General features: G+C 37.4%; 1 protein-coding gene across 1 annotated transcript; it reads left to right on the top strand.

Moving 5' to 3' along the window:
- Positions 1 to 506: 506 nt before the first annotated feature.
- On the top strand, positions 507 to 21,736 carry bod1l1 (biorientation of chromosomes in cell division 1-like 1). The gene is made up of 30 exons (XM_059345721.1): positions 507 to 768; positions 1,598 to 1,722; positions 1,862 to 2,052; positions 2,211 to 2,675; positions 3,121 to 3,270; positions 3,420 to 3,580; positions 3,736 to 3,835; positions 4,230 to 4,356; positions 4,465 to 4,522; positions 4,619 to 6,779; positions 6,859 to 6,923; positions 7,249 to 7,369; positions 7,539 to 7,616; positions 7,974 to 8,014; positions 8,129 to 8,171; positions 8,293 to 8,357; positions 8,468 to 8,543; positions 8,780 to 8,838; positions 8,935 to 9,010; positions 9,145 to 9,185; positions 9,325 to 9,472; positions 9,710 to 9,807; positions 10,181 to 10,250; positions 10,586 to 10,638; positions 10,902 to 10,962; positions 11,139 to 11,197; positions 11,368 to 11,470; positions 12,199 to 12,325; positions 12,663 to 12,734; positions 20,888 to 21,736. Exons 1-30 carry the CDS (start codon positions 652 to 654, stop codon positions 21,009 to 21,011), a joined length of 5,235 nt encoding a protein of 1,744 aa, XP_059201704.1. The 5' UTR covers positions 507 to 651; the 3' UTR covers positions 21,012 to 21,736.
- The last annotated feature ends 3,291 nt before the right edge of the window (positions 21,737 to 25,027 follow it).

The following is a 25,027-nucleotide window of genomic DNA, read 5'->3' as shown; positions in this document are numbered from 1 at the left end:
GTAAAAGTTATAATAATAACATCAATGTTGTTAATTCAGAGTAGTAGAAATAAAATAAAAATGAATACAAAAAGAAATAGACAAAAATAAAATACATATAAAACAGTCTAAATGTTGTTTTCAATAAGGGGGATTCGAATTAGTTTTAACTGTTCATTTTAGTGGGAAATTTTTTTTCAAGATATGTAATTTTTGTGCCTTTGTCATTGTTAGAATTTTTTTTAGAGATTATCTTTTTTCGATACAATCATGAAGAAAACTCAAAAGCTCCACAAGGCTTCATCTCTACCGTCTCTCATACATAAACTCCATAACAAACAAAAACAGTAAAACTCTAACATTATAGCCGTTTATTGTGCTCTAACCGTCAGTTAGATGTTACCGAGTAATATTTTCCAGACGGTAACACTAAACGTTACTAAACTTTTATTTTGGTAGAGGAGCCCTCGCTTTCTAAGCGGTTCCGGGTCACTGTAATCATCTTTTCATCGGTGAATTCTCCTTCCGGGTCAAACCTGCTTCGAACTTCAGAGAACACAAGAGAAACCCGGTGTGTTCAGGTCGGATATCAGCTGATGTGTTGCCTCTGTTAACTCATTTTAATAATAATAATAATAATTGAATCCCAGAGAAGGCGGACTAGTGTTAAACATGGCGGGTTTGCCTCCGGGAGACCCGCAGCTCGTCTCAATGATCGTGAACCATCTGAAGACTCAGGGTCTGTTCGACCAGTTCCGGAGGGACTGCCTGGCAGACGTGGATACGAAGGTAAACATGGTTATAACGGCTGGTCTCTGTATTATAACTGGTTATGGAGCTGGAGTTTGTGTGTGACTTTACTTTACGGAACATAAAGCAGGTGTCGGTATCAGCTATCAAAGCTAACATTAAACATTAAACATCCCATTATAAACATTTCATCTCCCTGTTAAAATAATCACTAACTCATTATTTCAAGTTTAGCAGGAAACACAAAAAACTTCACCAAAAGTTTAACATATGACATTTATTGATCATTTCACTTTATGATTTTATAATTTGTGACAATATAATGATGCAAAATCCACTAATTTCTTTCTTTAATTTTTCTTTTTAAAACCTGGAATGTATTAAAGTATTGTAAACTGGGCTTAAAGCGCACAGAAACTACCACAAAACATTGTTACTGCATGAAGTTAGGAATAACCTTTATATGTTATATATATGATATATATATATATATATATGATAAACATGCATGAACAATTTCATTGGGCTGTCAGAAAGACGTTTATTCCTACAGTTACTTTTTAAAAAGAGGTGGATTATCTGAAGCAAGTTTCACAACACATGACTATTTTTATTCTACAGTGACATTATTGAATTATTATTTAGTATTTAGTAATTTAATTATATCAGTGGACACTCACCTGAATCATAACATTACTAAGTGTGAGATGTTTAGAAAACAGGCAGAACTCTACTTAGTTAGTGCATAATAAGTCAATTAACTAAGTTGATGACAACTTTTTATAAATGATTCAGGCATTTATGAAGTTAAATGTCCTGTAGCCTCTGAACTCATCCCAACATTTTCCTGCTTTGTTTCCTATTGCAGCCAGCTTACCTGAATCTGAAACAAAGAGTGGACAACTTTGTGTCCAACCACCTGTCGAACCACACCTGGAGCCCTCACCTGAACAAGAACCAGCTGAGGAACAACATCAGACAACTCGTGTTGCAGTGAGTCAGAATGAAGCAATATCCCTGTGTGTGTGTGTGTGTGTGTGTGTGTGTGTGTGTGTGTGTGTGTGTGTTGTGTTGTGTGTGTGTGTGTTGTGTTTAAGGTCCATGGAGAGTTTAATCAGTCTGTTGCTCTTAGATCTGGGATGTTGGAGCAGGGAGTGGACCGGATCGTGGCCCAGGTGGTGGATCCCAAAATCAACCACATCTTCAGGCCGCAGGTGGAGCGGGTGGTCCGGGAGTTCCTGTCTCCTGGCAGCTGCTCTGAGGAACCTCCACCGTCTCTCCCTTCAGCTGAGACCAAACCTGACAGCAGCGTTCCTGAGCAGGGTACGGAGATCTTTATCTCTTTATCTCTTTATCTCTTTATCTCTCTATCTCTTTATCTCTTTATCTCTTCATCAGCCTGACAGACAGAATGATGTTTATCTGCCAAACGTTAAAGTAAACCGCGTCTCACTGACCTACTCACCGTTACATCTTCACAGCTTCATCGTCCGCTCCGGTTACCACGGCAGCCAGCGACGCCATGTCCATCCTGGACACCATCACCTCCCTCAACCAGGAGGCCAGCGTCAGGGCCAGCTCAGACAGAGGACGGCGAGGCCAGGAGGAGCTGATGCAGCAGGAGGACGGAGAGCAGGACATCCTGGAGGAAGGAGACGGCCTCCATGACGGGAGGACGCTGGAGGAGCCAGAGGAGCTGGCCTCAGACGTCCAGCTAGAAGTGAAGACGGAGGACACACAGGAGCAGATGGAGACTGGAAGAGAGGGGTTCATGGAGGAGGTGAAGATGGAAGAGGAGGAGGCAGGAGCTCAGGAGCAGACGGAGGAGGAGAGAGAGAAAGCTGCAAGCAGAACAAGTGGAAGAGGAGCAGAGGAGAAGCAGGAAGAAGATCTGCTGAAATCTACGAGTCAGGCCAAGCAGAAAGCCAGAGAGAGGATAAAGGAAGGTGAGCTGTTGAACATTCAAGAGTTATAAGACTGTATGCACACAGAGTTCATATATATAAATATAATATAAATCCTGTCAGGTTTATTACGGGAGACGTGACCGAGGTCCTGCAGCGGAGCAGAATCTGCTGCTTTCATTTAGTTTGATCTCTTTGTAGTTTTTATCTTTTAGGGTCGGACAATGTGAAGATATCACTGTTTCTGTTATCTGTTCTGAATATCAATGTGATCCTGATGATTACAACCAAATTAATGTCCAAGACACATAGATAAATGAAAACCAGGTGGTGGGACTGAAGTAGAGATAAATAGAGTTTAAATAGCAGCGTGTTGTGGAGGACCAGTGGATGGTCAGTAGAGGATTATAGTAAACCTGCATGTATTCTCCTCTGTCACTATCAAATGAGGCCAAAGATGAATTAAAGAATACTGATGTGTCTGCAGAATACTTCTTGGAGGACTCGGACCTGGAGGGGCTGAGTGACATCACCGTGAGCTCCGTCCACACCAGCGACCTCTCCTCCTTCGAGGAACAAAGTGAAGAAGACGAGCCGCCGTCTGATTCTTCTGAAGAAGGAGAGCTTCAGTCAGACGGTCTCAACTCTTTACTCCTCACTCAGTTATCAGACTAGATTTAACATATTACTGTATCATAAACTGTTACATTTAATATCTATCACCACAGATTTTTAATTTTATAGGTTGGGCTCTTATCTTTTCCTGTGCATGTTTTTTTTTACCAGATCAAGATGAGAAAGCAGAGAAGAGACAAGGCAGCGGAGAGGCAGAAGAAGAAGAGCGTAAACCTCGCCGTAAGGCCTACGTGCACAAGCCGTTCCTCTACTCTCGCTACTACAGCGACTCGGACGACGAGGTCACGGTGGAAGAACGTCGCAGATCTGCCGTGAGTCGTATTCAAAGACACAACATCAGCACAGCTTTAATTCTGTTTAGAACTAGAGAGGGAGACTTAGTCAAATCAGTCAATCACAACTTTATAAACGTCGATTATTTTTGGCTGATTGTTTAAATTGTTTTCTGTCAACTGTGTTCTTGTAGGCAAAGGACAAAGAAGATCGGCTGCTGAAGAGACAACAGAACCGAGAGCGAATGGAAGAGAAGCGTAAACAGAAAGAACAGAAACAGGCTGAAGAACAAGGTATTATATTATTATTATTGTTATTATAACAAGGTATTCAGTCTTATTCAGTCTGTCATGTGCTTTCACAGCTGTGGGCTTGAATTTAGCTTCAGAGTTTCTGCTCATCCTGTTTTCTGCGTCTTTCTTTATGTTTAATATTTGTTGTAATATGTTACATGACATTTTGGTTGAGTCCATCAACCAAAAATGTTGCTGATGGACGAGAAAAAAGGTTAGACTAGCGTGACTAGCGTGATTTGTGAGACAAATCTGTTGCCTCACAAAATCTGTAAATTACAAAGTGCCATGTCCAGTTTGTTTAATCACGCTGCATGTTGTCTGGCGTGTATTTAAACTATCTTTGTGTTTTCTTTGCTGTCACATCATTTACCAGGTTTTGTTCCTCACACAGATCACAGAAAACAGAAGAGTGGAGACTCTGCTGGCCTGGACGGGCCCAGAGCCAAAGAGGCTCGCAAAGAAAGGAAAGTTCTGGAGAAAAAGATGGCTCTCAACAGGAAGAGGAAGCTGGATTCAAGGTAGCTTATCAAAAGCTAAGATGCAACTGCTGCTGAACAAAAGAACCAAATGTTTAGATATAGAAAAAATCTATATCTATAAATGCATTCATTGCTTTTATCCTTTAGGAAAGCGGGAGATGTTTCAAGCAGAAGGAGAGGAGATGCAGAAGGATCCAGGAGAGCGGTATGTGATCGTCATGAATCAAACAGATTTCATCATTGGTGACATGATTATGGAGTTACAACAAGCATGTTTGTGTTTATTTCATTTTAAATTCAGGAGGTTAAACCGACAGCCTCAAAGCCTCCACAACCCAAACTGATGAGAAATCTTTCTGAGTCGGCATCGTCTGACGAGAGGCACCGAGCGCCCAGCAGCGTCTCAGAAGACTCAGAAAACAAGAAACTACCCGACAAAAGCCGAACACACTCGTTCATCCTGGAGCTGGAGCAGGGCTCCCAGGAGGCGCTCAAACAGCGCTCGGGGGGGAAATACGACAGGTCGTCCCGTAAAGAAGTTCACCTGAAAGAACGTAAAGAGAAAGAACGCAGCCTGTCAGACGAACGCGGCAAACTCAAACTAAAGCAGGAGAAGAAATCTGAACATCAGGCTGATGAAAGTCAGCAGAAGGAAGGTGCTGCAGCTAAAGTTTCCTCTGAGGACAAAGGGGAGAAGAAGCTGAAGATCAAAAGTGAGAAGAAAATGGCCGGTGTGGCAGACGAGGGTCCTAAAGATGCTACTCTGAAGAAAGCCAAAGCTCCATCTATGGAGCCTGTCAAAGCAGAGAAAGACAAAGTTAGGGATAAAGATAAGAGCAAAGAAAAGGAAAAGGCCAAAGGGGAGAAAACTGCAGCCAAAAGTGATTTGAAGCCGCTGCTTCGCCCGGATTCTGCCGGCTCGTCTGAGGATCGGTCGGACATGGAGCCCGGCGCCGACGGCAGCAAGAAGAAAGAGAAACACTCAAAGGAAGTCCTGAAGAGGTCAAAGAGTCACACAGAGGACAGGCCAGGAGACAAACTGAAGTCTAAAATGGAAAATAAAGACAGCGAGAAGGAGAAGAGTAAAACAGACCAAGAGGGACAGAAATCAAACAAGTCCAGCTCTGAAACTGACAAAGATGCAAAAAAGGTCAAGACAACAGAAAAAGGAAGAACCATTGAAAAGTCTAAATCCAAATCCAAAGAGGAAACAAAGACTCAGTTGTTATCAAAGACTGATAATAAAGTTCAGAGTTCAGAGGTCAAAAGTACAGGAGGTGCACCTGTCAGCAGACCGGAGAAGAAGAAAGAGGGAAACGTAAAGGAGCAGCGCAAAGTCTCAGAGGAAGCTCTGCCTGAGAAATCAGAGAATAAGAGCACAAAGAAGAGAACGGAGAAGAAGGATAAAGGAGCAGAGAAGAGAGAGGACGGCCAGGAGGAGAAGAAGGATAAAGGAGCAGAGAAGAAAGATGACAGCCAGGAGGAGAAGAAGGATAAAGGAGCAGAGAAGAAAGATGACAGCCAGGAGGAGAAGAAACCACCCAGAGAAGACAAACTGGACAAGTTAGATAAACCTTCCAAGTCTTCTGTTTCCTCTCTGGACCCGGAGGAGCAGCTGAAGAAACGACCTCTGCTCCCAGACACCAGCACCGACTCCGACCCCGTCACCACCACCCTCACCTCCCTCACCACCTCCGTCACCTCCCTCACCACCTCCGTCACCACCTCCTTCTCTGACGATACCTGTGACGCTCTCAGTGACATCACCCCCGAGCCTCCCGAGGGCGAGACAGAGTCCCGGCTCAGCGAGGTGCCAGCGGCGCTGCCGGCCGAGGCCGACGCCCTGCTGGCCCTCATGGACGTCTGTACGTCAGCCGGGGCCAGACTAACTCCTGACGTCTGCACGTCAGCCGGGGCCAGACTAACTCCTGACGTCTGTACGTCAGCCGGGGCCAGACTAACTCCTGACGTCTGTACGTCAGCCGGGGCCAGACTAACTCCTGACGTCTGTACGTCAGCCGGGGCCAGACTAACTCCTGACGTCTGTACGTCAGCCGGGGCCAGACTAACTCCTGACGTCTGTACGTCAGCCGGGGCCAGACTAACTCCTGACGTCTGTACGCCAGCGGTTAGTCTGGCCCCGGCTGGCGGCGGTCGGGAGGACGGAGCGCCGGAGATCGCTCTGCAGGACGCAGACATGAAGATGAAGGAAGCAGCTCTCACTCTGCTCTCCATGGACCCTGACAGCACCGTGTCCTCCACCTTAATATGCCACGACAGCAGCGAGGAGGTGAGTCAGCTGACCTCTGAACAGGAAGAGCCTCCTGCTCCTCCTCCTGCTCCTGCTCCTCCTGCAGCTGAACAAGAGGAGCCTCCTCCTGCTGTGGCAGCAGCAGCTGAAGCCTCCGAGCCGTCACCAGCTGATTCTCTACAGACTGTTGAAGAAAAACCAAACACTGCAGGTAAAAACAGCACAATTATATAAATCAAACCAAAACCTGTCAGAATGTTTCCGACATAGAAACTGTGTCTCTCTTCCAGATGTGTCTGAAGATTCAGAGAAAGAAAACGATGTGAAGAAGGCTGAAATGTCTGAAGCTCCTCAGGTCAAATATATGTCATCTTCTTTTAAAGATACTTTAGACTAATATACTTTAACTGGATTCTCTGCAATACTTCTTTTGTGCATATATCTTTCAATAATAATAGTATATTATAATAATCTAAATCTTTCACATCCATTCTGCAAATTGTATGCATACATGTGTTTAAAGATACATTTTAGCTTTGAATTGTTATTATATATTAGTTCTTGTGTTTTGATATTTGATTCTTTGTTCATTAGTGTATAAAAAGGCAAACAGAAGGAATAAGAATTATCTATCGATCTATCTAAAAAATGTCTTACTGTATATATAAAATTCTTGGCAGAGGTCGGAGGTGGACACCACCTCAGATGACTGTCAGGCTGTTTTAAATGAGGATGAAGCCAAAGATGCAGAAACTGAAACGCAGCCAGAAGGAAACATGGAAGCCACAGCAGCTGGAGAAGGTAAACTTGATTTTCTTCTATTTTAGCTTCAATTCAAATCTTGTTTCCAGCTATGACGTCATCATTTTTGTGACTTTCAATGAAAGTAATTGTTATTGACCAGGAATAGCCTCTGCATCAACCTCCTGGTGCTAGTTTTCCTTGTTTAATATTATATATAATATTCCAGCTGCTGCTGCAGTTGTTTCAGAAGACGTGGATGGAACGACGGATGAGAGAACTGAACCAGTCCCAGAAACTCAACAAGGTGAGTTCTGAAACATTTTGTTGAAATAATGGATGATCTTTTCTTTTTCCCCCCAATGTTGGAGGTTCAAACTCAGCTCTTATAATTAGTCCATACTAAAATGTGAATAAAAATACAGACACAAAAAACAAAAAAATCCCCCATTGAAACTTTAGCTTTAATTTTTTTAGTTTTTCCCCCCACTAAAATAACAGTGGCATCATGGAAACAAACCGGCATTCAAAGGGTTGAAATTCTTTAAATGAATGAACATGTTGTATTTATGTTTAGGACTGACTGATTTGTGCAGAGTTTTGTGATCACCAGTGCAACTTTTTTAAATTGAGGTAAATTTAAATCTACATCTTGTGGTTCCAGGAGAGCAAACTGAGGCTGCAGACACAAAGACGAGCCCAAAGGTAAATTATCACCTTATTACTGATCTGTTTACTATCATTACTACTTCACTAATTACTACTATATATTATATTGTCATGTGGTGCTAAAAGTCATTATTCCCTCTGTAACAACAGGTGGAGGACGAGGGAGCGGAGGACAAGATGGACGTAGATAATCGTATGTCTTTTCTCTCATTCAACTGAGGAAACAATCTAACTTCATCCATCTGAATACTGTTATTGTGTATGGTGAATATTTTATCAAAAACATTTTTAACCCTACTTCTTTTCACCACTAGGTGAAGCTGAGAGTCCAACAGTGGAGGAAGAAAATGTTGCAACAGAGAAGAATGATCCACCAACTGTGAGTCACTTTGTATAAATATATATATATAAAAATATATATATGCCTACTGTATTCATGTATTATTATATAACTTTTCCTGATCTTTCTATCTTTTAAACTATCTTCAGGTGGAACAGAACGCCCAGCAGCAGAATGAGGAGATCAGAGGAAAAGACAATCAGCCCAAACTGATCAAACAAACCAGTGAGTCATGGAACCTCATAAAAAAATCAATTGTTGCTGTAAATGTTGCTGTAAAACAAGATAATTACAGTTTGAGAAATGTGACAATATCCTCCGAGGAGGATTTTCATGTGTCATAAAGAGCTAACTGCACATTCAGGAAGCTGAAAACTGATTTTCATATGATATATTTCATTTTCCTCCACTGTTGGTGACTTTTAGCAGTTGATCTCAGACTTTTTGATCTGTTTTTGCAGGCAGCGTCTCCAGTGCAGACAGCCAGGAAGGTGAGAAGGGATCAGACCTGTCAGAGAAGGTAACAACACACAGTTGGTTTGGAATTCAGCTGTTACGTATTTAAATAAGTCCAGTTGTTATTACTACTATACTTACTATTATATTTGTGACGTAGGAAGAGAAGACGGAGGGACGAGGAAGACGTAAACGGAAGCTCTCCACTCAGAAAGTCGCAGCAGTGAAGGAATCAGGTAAGATTTTATTTTCTCATCAAAATGTCAAGATTGTCAAAGTTCATATGAATCATTTATGGATAAAGTTTTTCCACTGAAGAGCTCCTCTCTCTAACAGCTGAAACATGTTTATTGTTTGTGTCACTGATCAGGTGACGAGAGGGAAGAGAAGGAGAGTAAAGAGTCTGCTGAGGTAAACATCTTTATCCTCTGGATCATAGAATCACCAGGGACATGTACCAGTGGTGCTCAGGGTGTTCCTTTAAAATCCAGCAGGTATATTATGGTGTTTGACACTGTTATTTGATTTGCTCCTGCTGTTTTTACATCAGGAAGTGGATCAGGAGAAGGTGGTGGAGGTCAGAACACCACGACGAGGTCGATCATCTAAAACCAGCGAGGAGGAGAAGGAGCAGAAGGAAGCTGAGAAATCAGAGACGGGAAAACCTTCAGCAGCTGCTGCCAGAGAAACCGCTGCTGGTAAGATTCAAAACAACACAAAAAAACTAAGAGCATATTTTACATGATAGCAGCCAAAATATTCACATTAACTCAAGATATTAAGATCTGTGAAATGGAATTAAATAAAATAAAAAAGTTCCCTTCATGATATCAAAGTCTATAAAGATTTCAGCTTCAACTTTCTGAAGCAGCCAATCAGCGCTGCAGAGTTTGTCACAATGCAAAGTCCTGACTTTTGTTTCTTCTTCATCTCAGATAATCAGAAGAACAATGAGAATAAAGACGAGGAGAATAAAGACGAGGAGAATAAAGACGAGGAAAGTTCATCAGTTCAACCAGCTGAGAGAGAACAGGTGTGTTCACAAAAACATAAATAAATGGTCCACACTTCACTTTACTAAAGGGAAACAGTTTTACCTTTTTATATGGATGTCCCGTCAGTAGTCGACTAACTAAACTGAAGGAACATTCCTCAGTGTGTCACAGAGCCGTACTGGCAATGCCTACATGTCCCAGGATGCATTGCAAGCAAACTACTGACGGCCAGAGAAACATACTGCAGCGGTGTAGCCGTGTTATGAATGACCCAATACTCTAACATTAGCTGGTTTATTACTTCATATTTCTGAACATGCAACAATGAGTTCTACAGTAATCAAGCATTCAATGCATTCAACTCTACCTCAATCTTTTAATAATGTTTTTCAATATTTTTCCAATCCGTAGAGAACAGAAGAGGAAAGTGTCCCAGCAGACAGCGAAGCTGCAGGAAGCTCCAGAGAAACCACTGACACTCGTACGTTTATTCTTTAGTTCTTCTTCTTCTCAATGACTCGATGAACTGCTCACTATAAACCATGTGATGAAGAGGTGTGGCTCCATGTGAGCCAGAACATACATCACCAACTCAAAGAATCGAAGCGAGCCAAAACCTCAACAGCTAATTGGTGCATTTTACAGCCTGATGTTTTATTTTGCTGTCATCACTGTTAACAGCCTGTAAAATACTATGAATGAGTTATTTGGCAATGAAAGTTGACGTGAGGGAAGGCTGGCAGGTTTGCTATGAGGTCAACTTTAAAATATAATTTCTGGGTGGTCCTTGATGATGGGATGCCTGTTTCTCTCCAGGTAAAGCAGCTTTGAAGAGGAAGAGATCAGAGGAGACGGAGGAACCTGTGGAGGTGAGATCTGTCATCTTCTCTCTAGAGAGGAGTCTACATCCAGTCTAGATCCAGTCTAGATCCAGTCTAGATCCAGTCTAGATCCAGTCTAGATCCAGTCTAGATCCAGTCTATATCCAGTCTAGATCCAGTCTACATCCAGTCTAGATCCAGTCTACATCCAGTTCAGCCTGGTGTTTCATGCAATCTTTACACCAACCCTATTCTCCATTCATGTGTTTTGAAACATGTGTCTAAATTGTATATAATATATAAATCCACAGGACGCCCCGGCTGAAGAGAAGATAAAGAAGGAAAACAGTCAGCAGGAACAAAGAGACAGTGGTGGGAGAGCAAACACACTAAAAACACTTTTTCTTGAATTAAATAATCTTCACAGTGCAGATTCACACAACTTACCACATGGATACTCACTGTAGAGAAAAGACATGACAACATTTAATGAGTTAGGAGGAACTTTAGTTACCTGGATCATTAAAGTCTTTGTAATCTTGTTCCAGGTGTTTCCCCGTCAGTGAGCCAGGCTGAAGAGATCTGCAGCGAAAAGAAAGCAGATGATGTATGTCAACAGGAACATTTGATCTGAATATCTGGATGTTGGAAACACTTTCGTGGCTGTTAAGACACATTTAACCTCGTACATTTAATTCATTTAATTGGTTCTCATTGACTATCTTATTTAAACTCTCATCAGACGTAGGAACTAAATCTTCCTTGTGATGTCTTCAGGTTGAGGAGGAGCAGCAGGAGGAGCAGGAGCAGCAGGAGGAGACTCCGAGGAGAGCCGGTCGGAGGGGACGGCCGGCCAAGGCAGCAGCCTCCGAGGATCCAGGTGAGGGATCGGGAAGATTTCTCTTCAGCAAACTAGAAATGCTACTAAGAAGTTAGCATCAAGCTCAAGCACAGTTCATTGACAACTGCATTGATTGCTGATCCAAGATTAAATTACTGTTTAGTTATTATTGATATTATTTTAAGCTTTCCACTGTGGTAGCGAGGTGATGCGTTGGTGAAAGATCAAACCCATCTCCGCGTGATGGATTATATCACATATCACATTATATATATTATATTACAATATAACATATTGTCATCAAAGCTTTCAAATTTGTTATTAAAATATTTTATTGACATTGAGGTAAAGGAGTCGAGATATGGGGACGATAATGTTGATATTGAAAAAAATTAATGATATCACGTTAATAATACACATGTTATAGTATCATGAACGATAGTACCCCCCCCCCACACTCTGGTTTTTAAAGCAGTGTAATTTGTTTACCAAAAAGAAACTAAACCCACAATAAAAAGTCAAGGATGAATTTGACAGAACATTCCTTTTTTTCCTCCAAATGTTCTATTGCTAACGAGATAATATCGTAATCAGTCATTATTTTGGCCTTGATGAGAGAGTAGTGAAGATTTGATGTTGTGAGAAATGAAACAGCTCCAGTGAAGCGTAAGTCTTATAAAGACAAATGAAACGTGTCAGAGAATACAAGTCAATGAGGTTTACCTGCAACCTCATCATCATCATCATCATCATCATCCTACCGGCAGATAAAAAGGACAAGAAGGCAGAACAAAGCGATGAAGAGGAGGACGATGACGGTGAGAAAGAAGAGGAAGAGAAAGGATCTGCAACCAGAGCGACGACGCGGTTAGCTTCTCGGCTGGAGGCTGAACGGTAAATTAACCATAATAACAACAGTAACATTCATAGAAATGTTTTAATCGCTCCAGTATCAGGACTGCACATCATTATTGGCTCATGATTCTAGTTTTACTGGATTTTCTTAATTTATTATTGAAACAGTTCAATTCTAGTTGAACCTGGCTCCTTCATCAACATCAGATCAAATCATATGTGATGCTGATGAATGAGCCTCTGATTGTTTGAGTGTTTGCACTCTGAAGCAACCAGCAGGCATCATCACTGTCACATCCTATTAAATTAAAGCCAGGGGAAGATTTAGCACTACAGCAACAACTGTTGTTTCATATTTGTTTTTATTGCTCCTCAGAAACAAGCCAAGTAAACCATCCACCCGGGCAAGTCGACAGAGCGAGAAAGAGGAGACCGCAGCTGGCACACGGTGAGTTTTCTCTTTGAGCCGCCTCGCTGCTCTGTCAAAGACAACATTTTACCAAACGCTTTCCCGGAATTTCAAAATAGTTCTTGAGTTATTAACTCCCAAAATAAAAATAAGAAATCATTTTGTTTGTGTTAAACATCTGGAGTTACACTGCAGTAGAGGACCGATGTCTTTAGAAGAACGTGTTAACTTACTACTCATAGTGGACATAATATTTAGCTTTTTTTAAAAAGTAGTCTCATTTCTTCCATGCACTTTATGTCCACTCATAAATGTGTACAGAACAGGGTTACCACTAAGTTATGAGTCTATCAAAATAAAAACATAAATCGTGCAACTCTTCTCCAGAACACAAAGTTTAATTCCCCTCACCAAATATTTTCACTTGTCTTTATATAAACTCTTTGTACTCTGTAATATACTATTTTAACAAAATACAATATTTAGTCTCGGGGGATACAGAAATTTACAAGCGAAATGTAAATTACCATAAATATAAAATATACAACTTTTCAAAATAATATCAGAGAATGGAACCACTTCTCTGAATGTTTTCTGTGGTTTCCAAGGAGATTTTGGAAGAAATTTGCTATGCACTTCATGTGTTTTTTATGCACACTGTTCATGCACCTTATTTGTTTCACGGCACCAGTATTTTTACACTGTTCTTTATTTAAAGAGAGAGTTGTATTAGATACTTATCCAGAGTCAGTTTGGAGATGCAGGCTATGGACTGCTGTGGATGAGAGCTTATTTAAGCCTCCTAAAAATAAATTTTCAGTGCTTTACTTTCCATCAGACAACCTTTTTTGATGGGGAACTGAAGCCGTCATATCCATTAATGTTCTTTTCAAAGCCACCAGACTCCTTTGACAAAAACAGCAATTTTACTTCAGAGAACACAAGAGTTGCTGATCCATCTCTGTCTCAATGGTTTAGTTTATTTGTGTTGTTGTGCAACTTTGGTGAATTGATTGATAAATACAGTGACTATGGATAAATACAGTGACTATGGATAAATACAGTGACTATGGATAAATACAGTTACTATGATAAATACAGTGACTATGGATAAATACAGTGACTATGGATAAATACTGTGACTATGGATAAATATAGTGACTATGGATAAATACAGTGACTATGATAAATACAGTGACTATGGATAAATACAGTGACTATGATAAATACAGTGACTATGGATGAATACAGTGACTATGGATGAATACAGTGACTATGGATAAATACAGTGACGATGGATAAATACAGTGACTATGGATGAATACAGTGACTATGATAAATACAGTGACTATGGATAAATACAGTGACGATGGATAAATACAGTGACGATGGATAAATACAGTGACTATGGATGAATACAGTGACTATGATAAATACAGTGACGATGGATAAATACAGTGACGATGGATAAATACAGTGACTATGGATAAATACAGTGACTATGGATAAATACTGTGACTATGGATAAATACAGTGACTATGGATAAATACTGTGACTATGGATGAATACAGTGACTATGGATAAATACAGTGACGATGGATAAATACAGTGACTATGGATAAATACTGTGACTATGGATAAATACAGTGACTATGATAAATACAGTGACTATGGATAAATACAGTGACTATGGATGAATACAGTGACTATGGATGAATACAGTGACTATGGATAAATACAGTGACGATGGATAAATACAGTGACTATGGATGAATACAGTGACTATGATAAATACAGTGACTATGGATAAATACAGTGACTATGGATAAATACAGTGACGATGGATAAATACAGTGACTATGGATGAATACAGTGACTATGATAAATACAGTGACTATGGATAAATACAGTGACGATGGATAAATACAGTGACTATGGATAAATACAGTGACTATGGATAAATACTGTGACTATGGATAAATACAGTGACTATGGATAAATACTGTGACTATGGATGAATACAGTGATTATGATAAATACAGTGACTATGGATAAATACAGTGACTATGGATAAATACAGTGACTATGGATAAATACAGTTACTATGATAAATACAGTGACTATGATAAATACAGTGACTATGGATAAATACAGTGACTATTGATAAATACAGTGACTATGGATAAATACAGTGACTATTGATAAATACAGTGACTGTGGATAAATACTGTGACTATGGATAAATACAGTGATTAGGATAAATACAGTGACTTTGGATAAATACAGTGACTATGGATAAAAACTGTGACTATGGATAAATACAGTGACTTTGGATAAATACAGTGACTATGGATAAATACTGTGACTATGGATAAATACAGTGACTATGATAAATACAGTGACTATGGATAAATACAGTGACTATGATAAATACAGTGACTATGGATAAATACAGTGATTATGGATGAATACAGTGACTATGGATAAATACAGTGACTATGGATGAATACAGTGACTATGGATAAATACAGTGACTATGATAAATACAGTGACTATGATAAATACAGTGACTATGGATGAATACAGTGACTATGGATAAATACAGTGACTATGGATGAATACAGTGACTATGATAAATACAGTGACTATGGATACATACAGTGACTATGATAAATACAGTGACTATGATAAATACAGTGACTATGATAAATACAGTGATTAGGATAAATACAGTGACTATGGATGAATACAGTGACTATGGATAAATACAGTGACTATGGATGAATACAGTGACTATGATAAATACAGTGACGATGGATAAATACAGTGACTATGATAAATACAGTGACGATGGATAAATAAAGTGACTATTGATAAATACAGTGACTATGATAAATACAGTTACTATGATAAATACAGTGACTATGATAAATACAGTGACTATGGATGAATACAGTGACTATGATAAATACAGTGACTATGGCTAAATACAGTGACTATGCTAAATACAGTGACTATGGATAAATACGGTGACTATGATAAATACGGTGACTATGGATAAATACGGTGACTATGGATAAATACGGTGACTATGATAAATACAGTGAATATGATAAATACTGTGACTATGGATAAATACAGTGACTATGATAAATACAGTGACTATGGATAAATACAGTGACTATGATAAATACAGTGACTATGATAAATACAGTGACTATGGATAAATACAGTGATTATGGATGAATACAGTGACTATGGATAAATACAGTGACTATGGATGAATACAGTGACTATGGATAAATACAGTGACTATGATAAATACAGTGACTATGATAAATACAGTGACTATGGATGAATACAGTGACTATGGATAAATACAGTGACTATGGATGAATACAGTGACTATGATAAATACAGTGACTATGGATACATACAGTGACTATGATAAATACAGTGACTATGATAAATACAGTGACTATGATAAATACAGTGATTAGGATAAATACAGTGACTATGGATGAATACAGTGACTATGGATAAATACAGTGACTATGGATGAATACAGTGACTATGATAAATACAGTGACGATGGATAAATACAGTGACTATGATAAATACAGTGACGATGGATAAATAAAGTGACTATTGATAAATACAGTGACTATGATAAATACAGTTACTATGATAAATACAGTGACTATGATAAATACAGTGACTATGGATGAATACAGTGACTATTATAAATACAGTGACTATGGATACATACAGTGACTATGATAAATACAGTGACTATGATAAATACAGTGACTATGATAAATACAGTGACTATGGCTAAATACAGTGACTATGCTAAATACAGTGACTATGGATAAATACAGTGACTATGATAAATACGGTGACTATGGATAAATACGGTGACTATGGATAAATACGGTGACTATGATAAATTCAGTGAATATGATAAATACAGTGACTATGGATAAATATAGTGACTATGATAAATACAGTGACTATGATAAATACAGTGACGATGGATAAATACAGTGACTATTGATAAATACAGTGACTATGATAAATACAGTCACTATGGATAAATACAGTGACTATGATAAATACAGTGACTATGATAAATACAGTGACGATGGATAAATACAGTGACTATGATAAATACAGTGACGATGGATAAATAAAGTGACTATTGATAAATACAGTGACTATGATAAATACAGTTACTATGATAAATACAGTGACTATGATAAATACAGTGACTATGGATAAATACAGTGACTATGGATAAATACAGTGACTATTGATAAATACAGTGACTGTGGATAAATACTGTGACTATGGATAAATACAGTGATTAGGATAAATACAGTGACTTTGGATAAATACAGTGACTATGGATAAATACTGTGACTATGGATAAATACAGTGACTTTGGATAAATACAGTGACTATGGATAAATACTGTGACTATGGATAAATACAGTGACTATGATAAATACAGTGACTATGGATAAATACAGTGACTATGATAAATACAGTGACTATGGATAAATACAGTGATTATGGATGAATACAGTGACTATGGATAAATACAGTGACGATGGATAAATACAGTGACTATGGATGAATACAGTGACTATGGATAAATACAGTGACTATGATAAATACAGTGACTATGGATGAATACAGTGACTATGGATAAATACAGTGACTATGGATGAATACAGTGACTATGGATGAATACAGTGACTATGATAAATACAGTGACTATGGATACATACAGTGACTATGATAAATACAGTGACTATGATAAATACAGTGACTATGGATGAATACAGTGACTATGGATAAATACAGTGACTATGGATGAATACAGTGACTATGATAAATACAGTGACTATGGATAAATACAGTGACTATGATAAATACAGTGACTATGGCTAAATACAGTGACTATGCTAAATACAGTGACTATGGATAAATACAGTGACTATGGATAAATACAGTGACTATGATAAATACGGTGACTATGGATAAATACGGTGACTATGGATAAATACAGTGACTATGATAAATACAGTGAATATGATAAATACAGTGACTATGGATAAATATAGTGACTATGATAAATACAGTGACTATGATAAATACAGAGACAATGGATAAATACAGTGACTATTGATAAATACAGTGACTATGATAAATACAGTCACTATGGATAAATACAGTGACTATGATAAATACAGTGACTATGATAAATACAGTGACGATGGATAAATACAGTGACTATGATAAATACAGTGACGATGGATAAATACAGTGACTATTGATAAATACAGTGACTATGATAAATACAGTCACTATGGATAAATACAGTGACTGATAAATACAGTGACGATGGATAAATACAGTGACGATGGATAAATACAGTGACTATGGATAAATACAGTGACTATGGATAAATACAGTGACTATGATAAATACAGTGACTATGGATAAATACAGTGACTATGATAAATACAGTGACTATGCATAAATACAGTGACTATGGATAAATACAGTGACTATGCATAAATACAGTGACGATGGATAAATACAGTGACTGCATAAATACAGTGACGATGGATAAATACAGTGACTATTGATAAATACAGTGACTATGGATAAATACAGTGACTATGATAAATACAGTGATTAGGATAAATACAGTGACTATTGATAAATACAGTGACTATGATAAATACAGTGACTTTGGATAAATACAGTGACTATGGATAAATACAGTGACTATGATAAATACAGTGACTATTGATAAATACAGTGACTATGATAAATACAGTGACGATGGATAAATACAGTGACTATGATAAATACAGTGACTATGGATAAACACAGTGACTATTGATAAATACAGTGACTATGGATAAATACTGTGACTATGGATGAATACAGTGATTATGATAAATACAGTGACTATGATAAATACAGTGACTATGGATAAATACAGTGACTATTGATAAATATAGTGACTATGGATAAATACAGTGATTAGGATAAATACAGTGACTATGGATAAATACAGTGACTTTGGATAAATACAGTGACTATGGATAAATACAGTGACTATGGATAAATACAGTGACTATGATAAATACAGTGACTATGGATGAATACAGTGACTATGGATAAATACAGTGACTATGGATGAATACAGTGACTATGGATAAATACAGTGACTATGATAAATACAGTGACTATGATAAATACAGTGACTATGATAAATACAGTGATTAGGATAAATACAGTGACTATGGATGAATACAGTGACGATGGATAAATACAGTGACTATGGATAAATACAGTGACTATGATAAATACAGTGACTATGGATAAATACAGTGACTATGATAAATACAGTGACTATGGATAAATACAGTGACTATGATAAATACAGTGACTATGATAAATACAGTGAATATGATAAATACAGTGACTATGGATAAATACAGTGACTATGGATAAATACAGTGACTATGGATAAATACAGTGACTATGATAAATACAGTGACTATGGATAAATACAGTGACTACGATAAATACAGTGACAATGGATAAATACAGTGACAATGGATAAATACAGTGACTAGGATAAATACAGTGACTATGGATAAATACAGTGACTATGATAAATACAGTGACTATGCATAAATACAGTGACTATGGATAAATACAGTGACTATGCATAAATACAGTGACGATGGATAAATACAGTGACTATGCATAAATACAGTGACGATGGATAAATACAGTGACTATTGATAAATACAGTGACTATGGATAAATACAGTGACTATGATAAATACAGTGATTAGGATAAATACAGTGACTATTGATAAATACAGTGACTATGATAAATACAGTGACTTTGGATAAATACAGTGACTATGGATAAATACAGTGACTATGATAAATACAGTGACTATTGATAAATACAGTGACTATGATAAATACAGTGACGATGGATAAATACAGTGACGATGGATAAATACAGTGACTATGATAAATACAGTGACTATGGATAAACACAGTGACTATTGATAAATACAGTGACTATGGATAAATACTGTGACTATGGATGAATACAGTGATTATGATAAATACAGTGACTATGATAAATACAGTGACTATGGATAAATACAGTGACTATTGATAAATATAGTGACTATGGATAAATACAGTGATTAGGATAAATACAGTGACTATGGATAAATACAGTGACTTTGGATAAATACAGTGACTATGGATAAATACAGTGACTATGGATAAATACAGTGACTATGGATGAATACAGTGACTATGGATAAATACAGTGACTATGGATGAATACAGTGACTATGGATAAATACAGTGACTATGATAAATACAGTGACTATGATAAATACAGTGATTAGGATAAATACAGTGACTATGGATGAATACAGTGACGATGGATAAATACAGTGACTATGGATAAATACAGTGACTATGATAAATACAGTGACTATGGATAAATACAGTGACTATGATAAATACAGTGACTATGGATAAATACAGTGACTATGATAAATACAGTGAATATGATAAATACAGTGACTATGGATAAATACAGTGACTATGGATAAATACAGTGACTATGATAAATACAGTGACTATGGATAAATACAGTGACTACGATAAATACAGTGACAATGGATAAATACAGTGACAATGGATAAATACAGTGACTAGGATAAATACAGTGACTATGGATAAATACAGTGACTATGATAAATACAGTGACTATGGATAAATACAGTGACTATGGATAAATACAGTGACTATAATAAATACAGTGACTATGGATAAATACAGTGACTATGCTAAATACAGTGACTATGGATAAATACAGTGACTATGGATAAATACAGTGACTATGGATAAATACAGTGAATATGATAAATACCTCATTCAACCTCACTTAAAACAATCTGAACTGTTCCTTTAAGGGGAGTGTGGACAGGCCGAGCTCACTTACATGTTCGTAAAGGAGCAATGTTATTGCACTTCTCATGAGTAACTGTTGAATTAACCAAGACAAATTTTTACAGCAGCTAAATATGATCCTTAGACAAACGAACTGAGACTTGTTTCCCTCCTGCAGTGGGACGAGGGGCCAGGCGGCAGCGGCGAAGGGGGGCCGCAAACGGGAGGCCAGCCCCCCCGCGGTGCGAACGCGAGGGGGCCAGAAATCAGAGGAGCCTCCTCCGAAGAGAGCCAAACGCTGAAACTCAGACGGCAACGCAGCGTTTTCTCTGCTCTCCGTATCCACGTCAGTCCTGTTGCTGGGTCAGTTAGCACTGTTAAGCTGTTTCTGCTTCGTTGACTGTAGATATTGAAAAGCTCTGGATAGTATTATTCTCTCTGCTCTGATAGCTGAGTGTAAACTTGAAGAATCCCCCTGAAATACCTTCTACTGCACTACGCCCATATGGTTCCCATCAGACTTCACCATTCCTCCGTTTGTTCAGTAATGCCCTCTGAATCAGAGTGTTTCAGCCCAATCAGAGGCCCAACGCAGCCGAGCCGCTGTCAGATAAAGAGGGTTCAATTTAAATTAGAGGCGTCTCAGCTACTGCTTTTTTTAAAATCCAAACATTTGTTCATAGAAATCACTGTGAAGTGTTTTATTTTTCAATATTCATTCTGTGAATGAAAACAAATTTCTTCAGACTTTTAAAAAAAAGTTTTTGTTTTTATACTTAATATTCTGAAGTAAGGGATGTTTTTTTGTTTTTTTTCCCCCTGTTTTTTTTTTTTTTTATTACACCAGAAAAACGCAGAATAGTTTCTCTGTCTTCACAAAATATTTGTAACGATCAACTGCTTACTGTCTGAATGGATGTAATCTAGTTATTTGTATTGTTTTAGAAATTACTGAATATCAATATAATGGTGTTAGATATTTTGCCTTCCTGTCAATGTTTTTTATCATAAATGTAAAAATACAGAACATTGTCTTTTTTTATTGTTCAAGCAACTTAAAGTTCTTACTTATGGTCAATAATCAGAATTTCTCTCTTTTTTTTATACAAGAAATCCAAAATAGTCACAAATTACAGCAAATTGGTCTCATTATTCTTAATGTGATCATTTTCAACAATATGTTTTCAATATAAAAAGAAAACCATTACTAATGAATAATTACGAATATCAAGAATTATATATATATTATATATATATTAATACAAACACATACATAGATACTTTAGTAACTTAAGATACTTACAATTATTAAAAATAAGTACATAAAATGAATAATAATATAATATAATAATAAATATTTTTTTTAATTAACAAATTAAGATTATTTCAATAGATTTTTCCGTTGAGTGCACAATAAAGAAAAAAAAAAGAAAAAGTTTAAAAAGTTTAATATAACTTATTGAAACAATCAAAATGATATCTGTTTTTGGAGATAAACTCCTCATATATAATAAAAGGGGATACAGTGCTATAGATCCTATGGATAGAGACATTAATTATTATTCTCCCCACTCGTCCAACATATCAGATAAATTTGTGTCCTTAATTTATAAATTGAGCCGAGATAGTTGGAAAACTCTCATTTTTATGTGCGGCCTCAGTTTTTATTTTAGGCTCTGGTGGTTAAAACATTAACACGCCTTTATGTCAGAAATAAACTTAAATTATAGATTTTCACTCCAAAGAAAACTGCTGGAAGGGAAACCTAAACTGTGCTGCTTCTGTTTTTCGTCTGAGAATCTAAAATATTTGTTTATGAAAAGATTAAATAGTGTGCAGAGCAGAATATACAGATTTTTATTAATTCACCCTTATTATGTCTCAAGCGTTATCTCCCGTGTTTCCTGAATGGATGTGCTGTCTTTAAACGTGTAAATAGCCAAAGACATGGACCAATGGCCTGGGAGCGCAGAAGAGGAGGACATTCCTGCCTGCTAATGGGGGATAAAACTGACAAACTCAGGATGAAATATTCCACCATCATTAACACGTGAGGAGGCTTTAATCGCTGCACCTGAACTGATCCAAGAAGCACGGAGAGGTTACGGAAAGAGAGTTTTCCAGCCATTCCTGCGGATTGCTAAATTAGATTCCTTAAAGGTGAACCTCTCCCAGGTATTTCCTGGTGCAGCAATCCAAGCCTTAAAATATTAGCTCTGCTTTAAAAGGTTTGGGTTTCATTCAGCCACCAGGCCTGGCACACTAACAGCGCTCCTTTCACTCACCCAGACGTCATTTTATTACACGCCGTTTGCATTGTAGTCCAAAATGATTTTTGAATTTGCCAAGTATGAATTTGAGTATCAGCAGTTTGAGACACATTAGGCTGATTTATAGGCGGCAGCATGTTTTATGTATGAGACGGAGGAGAGTTCTCAGCTCAGCTGGACCTCACAGCAAGACTTCAGAAAGAGAAAGCAGCAACACGATCAGAATCTAAATATATTTGTTTAACTGCTGCTGAGCACAAAACTGACCTGCTCTAATGAGTCTAATGTGGCTGAAAGAGTTTTTACAGTGTAAGAAAAGAAAGTCAAACTATGACTTGTTTTTCAACATTTTCTGTTATCTTGCTACAAGTAAAAGTCCTGCATTCAAAACGTATTTCAGTAAAGTACAAAAGTATCCGCCTCAAAATGTAGTTAAAGTATCAAAAGCAGAAACTCGTTATGCAGAATGGATCCGCTCAGATAGTTTTATATTTTCTAAATTTATTATAAGTTTATTTGTATTGATTCATTTATGTAAGCAGTATTTTAATTTTGTAAAGAAAGGGCTCATTTTAACTACTTAATATACTGTTAGGAGGATTAATTTTTTTTTTTAAGTAATCACTTTAAATTTATCATGTTTTCATGTTAAATCTCAACCTGAAATGTAACTAAAGCTGTCAGCTGAATGTAGTGAAGTAGAAGAATAAAGCTTCAGAAATGGAAATACTCCAGTAAAGTACTAGTACCTTAAATTGTACTTAAGTGCAGAACTTTAGTAAATGTACTTGGTTACATTCCACCAGAGGTCAGAGGTCATTCTTCGGTTCCTGATATAAAGTTACTTATAAATCAACAATACAAAACATATTACCATGTTTTTATAACATTTTTACAAAACGCAATATGGATAATAAAATCTACAATAGATATATAAAATTACCATAAACACAAAATATTTCTCAGGCTGGAATGTTTAGTCATTAATGAATATACAGAAACTTGATTAAACTCTTTTTCCACTTTAGCCACTATATTTTTATTTGGGTCAGGAATATGCTTGAAGAAACTCTTATATAAATGCGTGTTTTTCCAAAGATCTTTTAATATTTTAAATGAAACGATCCCATCACCATATTTGTTGGTTGTCTCCATCATCACCATGATATCAACTGTGTGAGTCACATCTTCTCATCCTGAACCACACCTGAACCCACCCAGGTAGGTGGGTTTTACCTGCCCAGGTAGGTGGGTTTTACCTGCCCAGGTAGGTGGGTTTTACCCGCCCAGGTAGGTGGGTTTTACCCGCCCAGGTAGGTGGGTTTTACCTGCCCAGGTAGGTGGGAGAAGAAGAAGTTCATGTTTAAATGTTAATACAAGAATCTGGATTCTGAATGTGATACATTCTGTTTTTATTGACATTCCACACAACGGACAAACTTCTCTGTACATTACTTACAGGTTGGCCTAACCTGAATTATTTTATATACTGCTGCGTAACTTCATTTATAATCATTTAGCACACTTTAATAGTTGATTGTACTTCTTTTTACAGCCCTTAAACCAAAAAAGTTTGGATGTTGTCTACAACGCAAATAAAACAGAATGTGATCGTTAAGAAATCCTTTTTAAACATATTCAGTTGAAAATTGACTGAAAACTGAACTTGTGTTTTTTGTTCATATTTACTCTGAATTTGATGCATTCTGTTATTCCAACTTCAATGGTAGAAAATATCTCAGTACATTTACTCAAGTACTGTACTTACAATTTTGATGTACCTGTACTTACTAGTATTTCCATTGTATGTAACTTTATACTTCTACTACATTACTTGAGCTGCCAGCTTTACTGTTACAGACTTCTCAGGTCAAGATTTAACATGTAAAACATCATCAAAGTTTATAAATTAAGCCACATACAAGTATATTAGATAAGTAGTTAAAGCCTTATCTCAACAACAGTAACAGTAAGATGCTGCTTACATTAATGCATCCATCCATCCATCCATCCATCCATCCATTTGCTTCCGCTTATCCGGGGCCGGG

The sequence above is a fragment of the Centropristis striata genome, chromosome 12 (assembly GCF_030273125.1).
Source record: "Centropristis striata isolate RG_2023a ecotype Rhode Island chromosome 12, C.striata_1.0, whole genome shotgun sequence".
Classification (NCBI taxonomy): domain Eukaryota; kingdom Metazoa; phylum Chordata; class Actinopteri; order Perciformes; family Serranidae; genus Centropristis; species Centropristis striata.
This window is presented reverse-complemented; position numbering and strand designations above follow the sequence as displayed.